Here is a 14175-nt window from a genome sequence, read left to right as displayed (position 1 = left end):
TAATGGTGGGGTTGGTTGAAACTTTTTCAAAGGGGAAGGGTATTTCACAACAGGCACAAAAAGAATTTTGTTTACTTTTTTTTTTTTTTTTTTTGTGAAAACAATCAAGAAGGAATTGCCAAGTATCAATATTTTTGGTTTATTTTAAAACGTGTTTGTACAAATATAACTCTTGAATGATCTTGCTCAGAAAAAAAAAAAAAACAAAAACAAAAACAAAAAAACCAACCAACCAAACAAAAAAACCCCCTAAGCAGATCTGTTTCCAGCTATGAAATTAAAATAACCTGGGCATAGTGACAGCTGTTCTCCTTGTTCTAACGAATGTTTGTGCTCTTGTTCTCTCAGTTTCTCAGAGGGATCCCAAACCACCTTGGCTAGGTGGGAGGATAGTTGAAGAGGCAACTGTGGTGGGGTCTTCTCCCACATACAATGTGTCCTGGATGGTGTCTGGCTGTGGTGAAAGTCTGCCTCTTCTTTCTCTAAGGTAGTGACAGTGAGTAGAGATTATCTCAATACCCTGTAATACCTCTCGCAGTTCCCCCTGACACGTCTTGAACTTGTTTTCATCTAAAACAGGACATGGGACACAGCGGAGGATAAGACTGCAGCTTGGTAATCCTGTGCTTTCATTGGAGCCTTCTCTTCTAAGCATTTCAAATGGCTCGTGTTCAGATCCTTTAGACTACTGAATCCTGCACGGATGTCTGATCTCAGTAGATGAGCTGCAGTTCTAAATTAAGATATTTTAATTTCAATCTCAACAAATGAATGTTTGGAGCTTTGCTCACCATACAGTATCCCAAACATATTTTGTAGACATCTTAGTGAAGGTATCTGATTCTGGTATTGAAGTTTCATTGTGTGAGTGGGAGTCAGTTGCCAAACTAGAGGTGCCTAAGATGTTTTCGCTAACCTGGGGTATGTAAGATATGCATGGACCACCAAGATACAATGTAGGACTAGGAGATCTAAGCCCTTCTAGAATTGTGGATGGAGATCAGTCAGAGATGTTCCCAAACACCTTTAATGACACCAGTTGCCATGTTAGGCAATGGAAGTCCACCTTATGTGCCCTTGTTTACTGAGATGGTTTCTAGTCTGGAAGTCCCAACAATGAAAGAGGAGGCAGAGCGATAGGCTAACAAGATCAGAGAGCGGAACATTAGAGGGATATACTGGCAGAGAATAAGTCCTATAAAAATTGGATGGTATCCAGTTGAATCGGCAAGGACTTGATGGGAATAAAGCCAGCCAAGAAAGGATCTGGAATGATGCAGCCTCCTCTCCTCTGCAGCAGCCAGCTGTTAGTTTGGCTCAGTTACTTCACCCAAAGTGATTTGCTCAGGTGTCTACAGGAAACCTCTTTTTAGAAGAAGGAGAACCTCAGACTGTTGTATCTTAATTTAGTTTCTTACCTTGTGGTCTCTCTTCATTCAAGCAAAAGCAAAGCAATGTGTCCTTAGTTTTGAGTGCTCTAAAGACAGCTAGATTCTCCTTTCAGAGGTAGCTAAGATCTGAAGAAAATTAGGCTGTTTGGTCTGGTTCACAGAGCAGCCAAGGCCTTGCATTTCCTGGTGAAAACCAATGTTTTGTTGAATTAATCACCTGTTAGGGTTCAGAGACACAATTCAAGTCAGCGCAAAGGAAAAGACTGAAGTGAAAATGCTGTGGAGAGAAAGATTTAAGAAACTCAATCTGTTTAGATTATCAAAAAGAGGGTTAAGAGGCAGATTGATTACAGTACCTCTCACCAGGGAAAAAAAAAAAAAATGTTTCTGGCACTGTTGGGCTTTTTTATCTCACAGAGAAAGATGTAGGAGAAACTAGTGTGTGATACTGAAGCCAGGAAGACTGAAAACAGAAATCAGCATGTGTTTTAAAAATTAATGAGCTGATCACTGTCTTTGGACATCTTCAAAACAAACCTGGCTCTTTCTCTTAACTGAGCATATGCTGTGCTGTATTCTGATATAACTTGCTGTGATCAGGGCAGTGATATGAGCTAAAATCTGATGTACTGGTTGTATGTCAGACGAGAAGGCTCAGTAGTCCTTTTGGTCTCATATTCTTGAAATTTGTTCTGCAAAAGCCACGGCTGATGTCTGATACTTTAGCTGTTATCCAGACACTTAACCACATGGTGGCATCATTGTACCACAGAGTCCCTTTTCCCTTTGAAAAAGGAGAATTTAGTGGCAAGTGAGAAAATACAAGTTTTAGAAATTGGGCTTTGGGTGAACTCTAATACAAAATATTGCTGCAATTCAGAGGAGTTAAGATTTTGATAGTCTCGAGGAGACTACAGTATGAAGAAGGAAAGTTTTTTGTCTTGGTGGTTTAGCTGCTGCCCAGGTTGCATCTAGTTGGTCCTTTAAAAACACAAGTAATGGGACAGGACTTGCTTGTGCTTGGTGCTGTATGAACAATTTCTTCTATCCTAGTTAAAAAAGGTCTCTTTCAATCATTTTCTGTTGTGTGCATTGCCTACATCAAGTTGGGAGTATTCAAATCTGGGCTCTGAACATATTCTCCTTAGATCCTTCAAGGGTGTTATTCCCATAGGTATCCCTCTGCTGCTGGTGACATGGGGGTGTCATGAGTGGGGGTCCTGACTGCTAATGTCTTCATGTGAACCCTCTCTGTCACTCAGAGGTGCTTTGCTTGGGGAGGGCTCTAAGGAGTATGGCTACCTCTATGTCTCCACGGAGGACGTGAGAGTCAGCCTCACCATTCAGAGACTGCAAAAGTCATCTCCACCTATTGGAGGGACCTTCCGCATCCATTTGGCCAATACGGTGATATCAGGTAAGAGGAGACGTAAGTGCAGGTCCTGGATTTCCTTTGCAGGAAGCCAAGTGAAGAAGAGACAATATTAAACCCTGGAAATGACTAGGGTAGGGTACGGGCTGGCAGGTTAAACTTATTGTGATAGTTGCTAGATGTTTACATTTCATCTCCTTCAAGACAGGAGTTAAGTATTACAGGCAGGGCAGCGTTTCTTGATGTTAGGTATGGAGTTGTTCCAAAATGCATACAGCCACTATGAAGTATTTGCCTTAAAGAGCTTTGGGAAATGTTTGCCTTAACATTAAAGATCCTGAACTGGGATTTCACATCCTAGCTTTTCATTATGCTGATATTTTTCCAGCATTTGTACTTCTGGTCTTGTACAACGAGGTCTGTCCAGGTTACCAGGAAATTCATTCTATTCTAGGATTACCAGGATTGGTAATTGGCTTGCAGGTACCACAAAAGCTTTTGTGCATAGAATTGCTTGACTTGAATTAGTTCCCCTTTAGATGGGCTAGGTTTTCTTGTGTTTGGTTTAAATAATCAAAGAAGCTTAGAGTGAAAGTGAGCAGGTTAATCTGACCAAGGACAGAGATAAAGTTCTTGACTGAGGAACCAGTGACTCAGTTATAAAGTTAAATAACAGACTAAGAAAATGTAGCCTTAGAATATTTGTGAAATAACTCTTTCCTCCATGTTGTCACATAAGATTTTCCTACAACAACCGAAGGCTGTCTCAGTAGTACCCTGCTTTGCACATCATCTTTTAAAAATGTACTCCACTTCTCTTGATCTATTCCGTCTTCTGCTCTCCCCTTTTTCTTACAAATTAATTTAGAGAGATTTATTGTATCTGTAGCTTTGAATGGTTACGGGTATTTATGTAAAAATAAATAAACACGATTTGCATTTATTTGGGATTGGACTCTACAAAATCTTCTTGATCGACTGACTTTCTCCACACCAGTCTCATCTACAGAGTTTCCAGCCTTCCCAATTGAAGGAAAATGACTTGCATACTGAGATTTCATGTGTGCATATTATGTAGAAGTATCACTCAAACAAAATGTCTGAGTGTCCTAACTGCAGAGAAATTTCTAGGTTTTTTTTTTTAGCTATTAAATAGTGCAGAAGATCTTCAGAATAGATAAGGAAGAAATTTTTTACAATGAGTGTGGTGAAACACTGGCACAGGTTGCCCAGAGAGGTGTAGATGCCCCATCCCTGGAAACATTCAAGGTCAAGTTGGACACGGCTCTGAGCAACCTGATCTAGATGAAGATGTCCCTTCTCATTGTAGGGGGGTTGGACTAGATGACCTTTAAAAGGTCCCTTCCAACCCAAAGTATTCTATGATTCTATACTATGAGTTAATGATTTTTTCGTTTTGGGGGTCCAGTAAATTTCCCTCTGCTTATTTTTGGCAGTTGCAGAGGTTTGAACCACCACAGCCTTACACTAACAATGAAACATCTTTCTTTTCTAGGAGCAGGTAGGTTGTAGGGATGATGACAACCACTGCTTTCTAATGTCTTTTGCAGGTGTTTCAGTGCACATCTCCTCCCGCCATCTTCGCAAGATTTTGCATGACAACCTAGATAAGACTACAGCCCCATACTTCAACAATAGTGACTTCATTGTGACCAAAGACTCGAACTCATGCTATGAAAGGATCTGGACACTGACTTGGAAAACAAAAACTGGGGACTTGCCCAATGTTATTAAGGTACAGTAATTTGTTTTACTAACACCCACTTTGAACCCTATTCAATGTCTCTGGCCGTAGCTGATTAATTCTCCCAGCATTTTTTTTGTACGCAGATGTCCGTGGGACCTTAAGATAAACGTGTTCCTATTAGAAATAGCAGCTTAAGCAAACTCCAGATTAGATGATTAAAAAAACAATTGCAGTTACAGAAGGAGAAATTATATCTTCAGAGTCTATACTTCAAAGTGAGTAGGCTAGAATGCAATTTCTGTGTTTTGTTGCAGTTCTGCCAAATAAAGGGACTGCTATACTGAAGTGAAATCTTTTTTAATCACATTAATATTTCAGTACCATAACTGAAACTCAGTACAGATTTGTGGCATCATTTACAGTCCAAGAAGGTCTTTTTGTGAGAACTATTCTGTATGGGTTCATATCTGGTTGTCGTAAGCCTCAGATGAATGCTCAGTTCACACTCTCCCATCCCAAGATTTATCATTTAAATTTTGCTTCAAATAGAGGAGTCTTTTTTGAATAAGGACTGAGACTGAGCTGCTTCCTTCCCACTCCCCTGCCTGCCCCCCACCCGCCCCCCCAAATCCTATTTATTGTTTCTTTATATATCCATCTTCTGAAAGTGTAAAATTACCTTTGACAAAGAAATGAGTTCTCATGCTCAAGGCTATGGCCTGGATGGTGAAAAACGCTTGAGCTGCATCTTCAGCTGTAGCACAGGCCCTTGTTCCATGCAAAGTCATGTCTTTGAGAGGCAGATGTTCAAAGCTGTTTCCATGCCTAATTCAAAATTATATTAATGAGTATTAGAAACTTATTTGCAAATCTGGCTCCTGAACTTCTTTGCTTCATTTTCTTGCCTGAAAGGTGAGGATGGGAATAGGGAGGTGGTGTGAAGTCTTAGGTCATGAAGATTTAGACCTGGAGAGAGGAGTCACGGAAGAAGCTTGAGAATAAGTTTCCAGGATTTATTTGATGCCTTGTAAAGACTGTATGAACTCTGTGGGATGGTTTTAATTTAAAATCACAGGATAGAAAAGGACAAGAAACTTAAATTCTTTGTTATTTTCCAGGTCTCTGCTGAAAATCTCACTGGTTTGAAGCCAACTGTTTCTAGTCGTGTGGTTTATGATGGAGGTGTGTTTATTGGGCCGATATTTGGGGACATGCTTGCTACCTTCAATAACAAAACACAGGTGAGAGATGCTGCCGTGCTTCCTATTGATTCATCTGGTTTGCATAGATTCAAGAGTCTCACAGGTATTCAGGTACCTACTTCTGCCACTAAATCCCTTCAGAAATCTACTGTTCTGTGCTTTGTCATAAATCAGTCAGATTCTGCTCCCTGGTTTGTGGAGCAGGACTTTTCTCCAAGAGCTATTACAGGTGGGAAGAATGGTCATCGTGGGTGATGGAAGACAATTTATTTATTTTGAGGCTGTGGCCAAGGGCTGATGTAGTCTCTGGACTCCACCCTTGCTGTGTCCTATGGTGATGGCTGCTGAACTTGGGAATGACACTCTATTTATCTGCAGTGTTCCAGCTGTTACACTGTTGGGCAAAATAAATGAGATGGTGGCTGTGGTACTAGTTTGTGACTTAGGCAAGTCCCTCAGCCCCTGTGGATCTCAATGCTTCATGTGTGAAAAGGGAGCAAGGAGGGATTCCTGGATGAATGAATCTGTTGGACAGACAAGCACATAGCAAACTCTTCTCTCAGATGTTGCTGAGCAGTGTGCATTGCTGGCTTTGCTTCCTGCAAAGACTGTCGGGTACTGCAGCGATAACAGTGATGCTGGGTATGCTCAAAGCCCAGCTGTGCACCACTTGGGGTGAAGACATCCTGTTTATTCAGTGAACCTGTTCCTCAGACATGACTACTGCCCTTCTTCCAGTAGCTCAATCACCTACAATACCTCTGCCATCTGTGGTGCAGACATACCTTCAAATCGACCAAACGAAACAAGAACAGCAGCAGCAATCAGTTTTCCTCTTTGCTTTGAACATTCTGGCTTGCTGCTAGCAACAAGTGTAAAAATGTCCCTCTAATTATTATGTCTCTATTCAAGCAGAGTACTTTGCAACTCTTTGTTCCTTGCATTTCTTGGAGACAACCTATTTTTGCTTTTTACAGGAATTAATGTACCCTCCTGCCATACTCTTAATACCTGAGAGACAAATGAAGAGGGGCTCTCCTATGACCTATGCTTTGTCGGTTGACTCTTCTGAGATCTTGATGCCAAGATCTCAGAAGAGATACGTCTTGATATTTCTTGCTAGATATCAAGGTTAAAACCCAGCTTTCTTGTATCAGCATGAACAATGAGGGAAAAAATAAAAATAAAAAAATTGATTGTTGCATGCTGAAAAGAGGCATTGTGTGATTCATTCTAATTAGTCTTACAGGGTACTTTAAACATAATAAACTTGTTCCCAAGGCAGAGTGGGAAGAACTGGAGTATATGGTAAGCAGGATCTTCAATACATGACTAGAAGAACAGGAGCTGAATGTTGCTGTGGGTCCCAGCAAGATGAGAGATAGGATCCTGCAGACACCGAGAAAGTCTGGCAATACAGTTTCCAAAGCTGTGCTCTGCCTAAGATTGATCCATAGAAAGCTTTGCAATTAAATTTGTAATGAGTCTACAGCAGGATAAATAACTGTCTGTCTGTACTCTGTGCTGGCACAGTCAGAATGCAATTGGTAGCTCGGTGTGGCTACCGGCACTGCTCTGTAGGTCTATCGGGTAGATGCGGCTCTAGAAAACACCTCTGTTCCCTTCCCAGTTTTAGGGTAATCTTTTTCTCTGTCTCCAGGTGGTGGTGGTTGTGAATGATATCCTTGCAAACTGTTCTGGTTTGTGCTCTTTCCAGTTCAGCCAGGAATTGACACCCTTAGTCACTGATGTGGAGTACTCATCAGGTAACGGCATTTTGTTTCTGATTAAAATGGCAAAAATGCTGTTCAGTGGAAAAGATCTGCCAGATGCTGATGTTTTTGTGTGTTTTTGTGTTCTTTTGGAAATTTCTGATTTTTAGAAAACGAATTTTCTAGTTGGGCACTTCTGATCAGCTCCAGTCTTAAAATGAATAGCACAGATATGTTTTTACATTGACAAGAAAGGGGAGATAAAGAGTGATAAGCTTCATGCTTAAAGTAAAAAGGTGGCTCTTGGCTTAAGTTATTTTTAATAAAAATTTAAGAAAAAAGGTAATAGCTGAACAAGGACAGGCAGGAATAGGCATTATGAGTGACAATGAGAGATCATCAGTGGTGTACTTTTTAAGATGCCCTGATGAAGATGGTAAAAACTTTTAACTGTTCATTGAAAGTAAATCCTGGGCATTGCTACATGGAAGTTCATGAGTCATTTTTTTTGTCATTCCTTCAGATGATGGGCCCCAGGCCACAGTATTTATCAGGGGAGCTGGCTTCACTGAGGAGAAGCCAGACTTGCAGATAGAGGTGAACAACACGACCTGCCACGTTGTAATGCTGAATCAAAGTGAAGTGGTTTGCCAGATGGAGAGGCTGCCAGTTGGAGTCTACCCGGTGACACTACTAGTGAGACCTTATGGCTTCGCACTCAATAGCAGTGCAGGAGAAGGTGGCATCTTCCTAAGAGTTGAGCCAAAGCTGGTAGCTATCGAACCTTCTACAGCTTCAGAGATTGGTAGGTCTAAATGTCAGACTAGCTCTAAGGGGATATCTACTTTCTGCTGCTTGTTTCATTTCTTCTGTACTTTGATTATCAAGGTCTTCATCTGCCAAAAAAGGCATAATATGGCTGGACATATTGTGTGCGCTCCAAAGCACTGGGATAAATTTCTATGAAGAGTGACAGACTTTCACTGGTTCTTTGTGGAGGCAATCAGTTTTCCAACTAGTTTTATTTGAGAATTGTAAGTTCAAGTGCGAGTATATTTATTCCAACAACCCAGAAGACCTTCTGTGATTCATGGCTCATCTTCCCATATCCACTTGACACATATTCTTGTAGTATTTGGATCCATCTGGCTTAACTGTGAAATGGTTAAACTTTGGTTCATCTCAGTCCAGTTGAAATGAATTCATATCCTGAGTGATAACATGGAAAAATCACTTGTGTTTAGATACAAAACTGAGAAACTTAAGAGAAGCTCCAAATAAACTGAATCTTCTTCCATTTCCATTACCCCTTCTCTCATTGAAACAGAAATGGAAATAAAGGGTGATATATTCCATCCCCGAAGACAATAGCTTGGAAGATTTTCCACAGTACTCTGGGGCCAATGGACCATTACAATTCTCATCTGCTTTGTATGTGACACAGATGAGAGGACTTTACTGGGTAATTCCATCAACATGCCTAGCCAACTGTAGCTAAGCCAAATAAAAGGCTATAAAAAGCCATCCTTTCTATTTTGGGAGAGGGAAGAGTCTCTCCAACCCAATAAGAGATGTGGAGAACACACACAACACTGGGGTTGTGCAGTAAAGACCAATGGTCTTAGTGTAAGACTTGTTTACAAGCAGCTAGGAATGCGCCTAAAACCAACATGACCTAGGTAGATTCTGACAGTAAAAGTCATCCAGATTTTGCCTGGAAACCTTCTAGTTTCATTATTAAGGTGTTTTTAGTTCATACTAATGAACATCACTGAGAGCAGGAGTATTGTCCTAGGTGTAGCATGAAGCTAGCTCAGCCATGTGGCTTGGAGAACTGATTGTGTCATGTTCGGCCACCTTGGAGCAGGCAGAGGAAGGGAATGATGGTCTGTGAACCTCTATATGGATAAGCCATAGGATGGTCTTGGGAGAATGTAGGTTTCCTAAGCTGAAAAGCAAGAAGTTATGGCCACCTCTTTTCTTCGTATTTCAGTGTATGGCAAGAAAGATATTCTAACCATTTTCTTTCTTCTTTTTTTTTATTTTTTTCTCCCTCATCTCCAGTGGGTGGGTCACATAGTACATAAGATTGATACTCACCCTTTTAATTGATTAAAAAAAAAACCCAAACAAATCCTAAAAAAAAAAAAAAGCCAGTAATGGAAAGTTTTAGTGCTTGGGCCTTGCTTCTCATTTCCTTTGCTGACAATCCAGTTCTCCCAATTACAGTGATCTGTCACTCATTAAAAAGAAAGCAAGTATAATGCTATCTTACATTACATATGCCTTGAACATTTATAATTGGAAAGAATTACAGCCTCCATCTGTGTTTTTAATTTCTTCCATTTAAAATACCTCTTTTCAATCTTATCGTAAAGTGCACATATGCAGTATTTCATTGCATGTGGATATAAGTGTAGATATCAAAACTTAAGAGCATGAGTCCTTACACAACACACATGGATTTTGTACTCTAAATATGAGGCTCCTTATTTGACAACTATCATATTAGACAAGTGGTTTCAGTTTTGAGATCTTGTTTCTGGCTCTGTAAACTTAACATAAGAGGAAGCCAGAAAGCATCATGTACTTTGCTGTATCAGGTCTCTCTTGTCAAAATGTCACTGGTCTCAGTGGTGCTGTGCTTGGAGTTTCTTGTGACCTAACTCAATAAGCGTGGGATGCCTTTCTAAAGATGCTATCATGCTCCAGTGGATGGGAGGACCTTGATGTTAACATATCTGACTACTGTTCTTTGTCTGGTTTTGTGACCAACCAGAGAAAATCTAGAAGATTAAACGTCTAGTCTTCTCTGTTGTTTTAAAGAATTAGCAGGAAATGGTGCTTGGAGGAAAAGATACAAGGGACTCTGCCATCGATATATAATGATGAGGTTACAGCATTGGTGGTTAAGGGAAGAGCAACTGATGTCATCTACCTGGACATATGTAAAGCACTCAGTGCTGTCCTGCATGACATCCTTGTCTCTGAATTGGAGAGACATGGGTTTGACAGATGGAGTACTCGGTGGATAAGGATTTGGCCGGATGGTCACACTCAAAGAGCTGTGGTCAATGGCTCAATGTCCAAGTGGAGACCAGTGATAAGAGGTGTTCCGCAGGGGTCAACGTTGGGACCGGTGCTGTTTAACATCTTTGTTGGTGATGTGAACAGTGGGATTGAGTGCACCCTCAGCGAGCTTGCCAACAACACTAAACTGTGTGGTGACAATCTGGAGGGCAGGGATGGCATTCAGAGGGACCTGGATAGGTGGGCTCATGCAAACCTCATAAAGTTCAACAAGGCCAAGTGCAAGATCCTGCCCATGGGTGGGGGCAATCCCAAGCACAAATCCAGGCTGGGTGACAAGTGGATTGAGAGCAGCCCTGTGGAGAAGGACTCGGGGGTGTTAGTGGATGGAAAACTGGCTATGAGCCAGAAAAGTGCACTCGCAGCCCAGAAAGCCAACCATATCACGGGCTGCATCAAGAGAAGTGTGGTCAGCAGGTTGAGGGAGGGGATTCTGTCATGCTACTCTGCTCTCGTGAGATACTCCCCCCCCCCCCCCCCCCCCCCCCCCCCCCTTGCAATGCTGTAGCCAGCTCTGGGGCCCCCAACATGAGAAGGACATGGACCTGCTCGAGCATGTCCAGAAGAGTCCACAAAGATGATCAGGGGACTGGAGCACCTCCCCTGTGAGGACAGGTTGAGAGAATTGGGGTTGTTCATCTTTGAGAAGAGAAGGCTCTGGGGAGACCTTATAGAGGTCTTCCAGTGCTTAAACGGGGTACAGGAAAGGTGGGGAGGGGGCGTAGGGATAGGATGAGGGGTAGTAGTTTTAAACTGAAAGAGGGTGGATTTAGATAAGATGTAAGAAAGAAGTTATTCACTGTGAGGGTGGTGAGGCGCTGGCCCAGGGTCCCCAGAGGATCTGTGGCCTCCCCCTCCCTGGAAGGGTTCAAGGCCAGGTTGGATGAGGCTTTGAGCAGTTTTATCTAGTGGAAGGTGTCCCTGCCTATGGCAGCGGGGGTTGGAACTAGATGGTCTTTAAGGTCCCTTCCAACTCAAATCTTTCTATGATTCTACGACTTTACCATAGAAGTTAATTGATATTACACATGTAAAGCATCATAAAACTCAGTGTTTTGTAATATAGCTATGATAACATACACACATAAATAGTGCATTAATAAAGTTTCTGTCTCAGCCATCTGTCTGTCCAGCCATAGTCCTACAATTCTGTAGTACTTATAACTAAAGCAAACAGCTGTAAGTTTCAAAGCAAAATTTATTTTTCTAAAAAATATTTCTCTGAACCGCATCAAAGACAACAGTCCAGGTTAGAATTGCCATTAATGTCCATTCCTGCTTTCTTTTCAGTTTCTCTTTGAAATGTTCTTGAATCTTCTAATCACTTGAAAAATCAGAGGGGCACCTTGACTATTTGCATTGGAGTTGGGTGCTACAAAAAGATCAAGTGCAAGTCTGACTTGTATTGGGTATGATCCTGCATGTGACTTAGGGGGGTCAGCTCAAAGGATAGCTGAGGTTGCTCAGTGCTTTGCAAAATCAAGCCCTCCGTGACTTTCCTCACAACTCTGCTAAGTCCCAAGCCCTGCCAAGTCCCCTTTCTAACCTAAGTTTCCTAGACACATGCTACAGGCTTTTTTGACAGCAGGGTTCTTGGCAGCTATTTGAACTGTGAAAGTACCTGCTGTGATAAGCTCATTTTCCATTCTTAGTGCTTCTTCCTTCCTTATTTCATTCTTGGGCTGGGGATGTTTCTAAGGTTGAGATCACAAGCCAGACCTTGCCAGCTTAAATAAGTATGTCATTAAAAAATAAACTGAGAAACAAACCCAGTCCTCCTGTATCATGGACAAGAATTCAAATAACAGGCAAGAAGGATCTCTGGTGAAAGAGAGGAAGCTAGGCACAACAGTGTAGAAGTAGATCATGATCAGATCAGCTGGAAGATAGTATTCCCTTTTATAATCACCTATTAATAAAGAATCCTTTGCATATAAAAATATCATTCCGCATCTTGAATGTAACAGAATAATTGGTTTTGTAGGAGGATTGAGAGTGGCTCTCAGAGGGACCAATCTGGAAGGGGTAGACATGGTGTTGTTTGGATCTCAGCCTTGTCCAATTTTGGAGGATCGAAATTCAACAAGAATTGAATGTAAAGTTCCCTCTCGGGTAAGAAACAACATTTTTTTGGGAACAGTTGGCAGCCTGCAGCCCTTTCTATGTTTTCCTGGCCTGAGTTACAGTGAGGAAAGGGCTAAGAGTAGCCCGTCAGACAAACACTGACTGTGGGACAGTTTACTATGGACCCCATCTACAGTTTAGACCAGCTTAATTAACAATGGTTTGATAGGTGATTTATAAAAAAAAAACAGTGAAACAGTCAGCAAAATATTCAGATTGCATTGTCATTAGCTGAGCCTCACATGAACAAAACTAACGCTTTGAATTCCATTAAAATTGCATGTCTCCACTTTCAGTTGACTACTAGTATATTAAATGTACCTAGGACAATTGCTCTTGCTCACATTGTTGAACCATCTTCAGCTCCAAATCTTCTGCTTTACTTCTAGACCTCTGCTGGACATTATCTGTGTGTCACGCAAAAACATGCTTAGGGATTGTTAGCAGCAGCGCTCTTTGCTGCATGGCAAAATTATACCTGGAATAATGATAACAGTTTAACCATAGTGATAATTGTCTATTCCTATGACTTACCACTGTTTAATTTACTAGTATGGGTACAGCAAATGAAAATCTGCATAGTCGAGGATAGTTTTAAGGCTTCTAACTCTCCAAAGATGTCCCTTTAAAGTCAACATAACTGTACACATTTAAGTAGTCTGGTGTATATATGAATTTTGTCAGTATTATGTGCCTGATTTAAGTATGGGAGATGCAGGAATATAGGGAATAACTTTTTTTTCATTGGTGCATTCCTATTCCTGACATTTTCTTCATTTCTGTTTTTAGGGGACAGAAGATGCTGCTGTCCATGTGACACTAATTTCTGGGTACCAGTCAACAACAGTAACCAACCTTTTCCAGTATGATCCTTCCTTAAACCCTGCTGTTGTAGCACTGAGCAGAAACAGAAGTGGCATAGCAGGTGAAAAGGCTGCAGACATGCGTTGGGCATTGCCTGCAGAAGTGTTATTATTGCTGATGGTGGTGGCACAGAGGAAATTTAGATCTGTAGAGTTTGGTTAGCGGACACTGTTTTTTTTGTTGTTTTCTTTTAGCTCGTCCCCATGTATCCTGTTAGTCCTGATCAGCCCTGGTTGTTTTACATTGATTTTGTTCTAGCATACATGAGATAATAAGTTGCTTGCCCTAGCCCAGTATGGACGATGTCTGCAGGATGTCAGGTGTGGTACAGTGCTCCTTTTGTGCCACATTTCTCTAACTCTGCTTTGAAATTATCCCACACATTCATTCTTGATAACAGGTTCAGACATGACAAGAGAAACGAGCTCTAGAGAGTGTCCATCTCCATAAGCCAAAGGGTTGGTCATAAAATTCATCATGTGTATTTTAGGTTGCTGAAAACAGCAGAGAATCAACACTCGTCTTGCTAATTCACATTTCCAAGCCAAACTGTTTCTTTCAATTTGATCTTGTGATCTGTTACTTTAGAATATGAGCATAGACTTCATGGACTTTGTGGGGGCAAAGTCCCAAGTAAATTTCATGGAATGTTTAGTATTCCTGCCTTTTGGAAGTTTCTATATGGGGTTGGATATTTTTTTTTCCTCATTTC

General features: G+C 41.2%; 1 protein-coding gene across 1 annotated transcript in view; it reads left to right on the top strand.

Moving 5' to 3' along the window:
* The window catches only part of PKHD1 (PKHD1 ciliary IPT domain containing fibrocystin/polyductin), a 267005-nt gene that overhangs the window by 26336 nt on the left and 226494 nt on the right, over nt 1–14175 (top strand). The window contains exons 21-28 of the mRNA XM_042803457.1: nt 349–487; nt 2654–2808; nt 4335–4519; nt 5590–5712; nt 7334–7439; nt 7909–8190; nt 12460–12587; nt 13389–13524. Coding sequence (XP_042659391.1) covers nt 349–487; nt 2654–2808; nt 4335–4519; nt 5590–5712; nt 7334–7439; nt 7909–8190; nt 12460–12587; nt 13389–13524 — 1254 coding nt within the window. The remainder of the gene's footprint in view (nt 1–348; nt 488–2653; nt 2809–4334; nt 4520–5589; nt 5713–7333; nt 7440–7908; nt 8191–12459; nt 12588–13388; nt 13525–14175) is intronic.

The sequence above is a fragment of the Tyto alba genome, unplaced genomic scaffold (assembly GCF_018691265.1).
Source record: "Tyto alba isolate M040663 unplaced genomic scaffold, T.alba_DEE_v4.0 Super-Scaffold_40, whole genome shotgun sequence".
NCBI lineage: Eukaryota > Metazoa > Chordata > Aves > Strigiformes > Tytonidae > Tyto > Tyto alba.
This window is presented reverse-complemented; position numbering and strand designations above follow the sequence as displayed.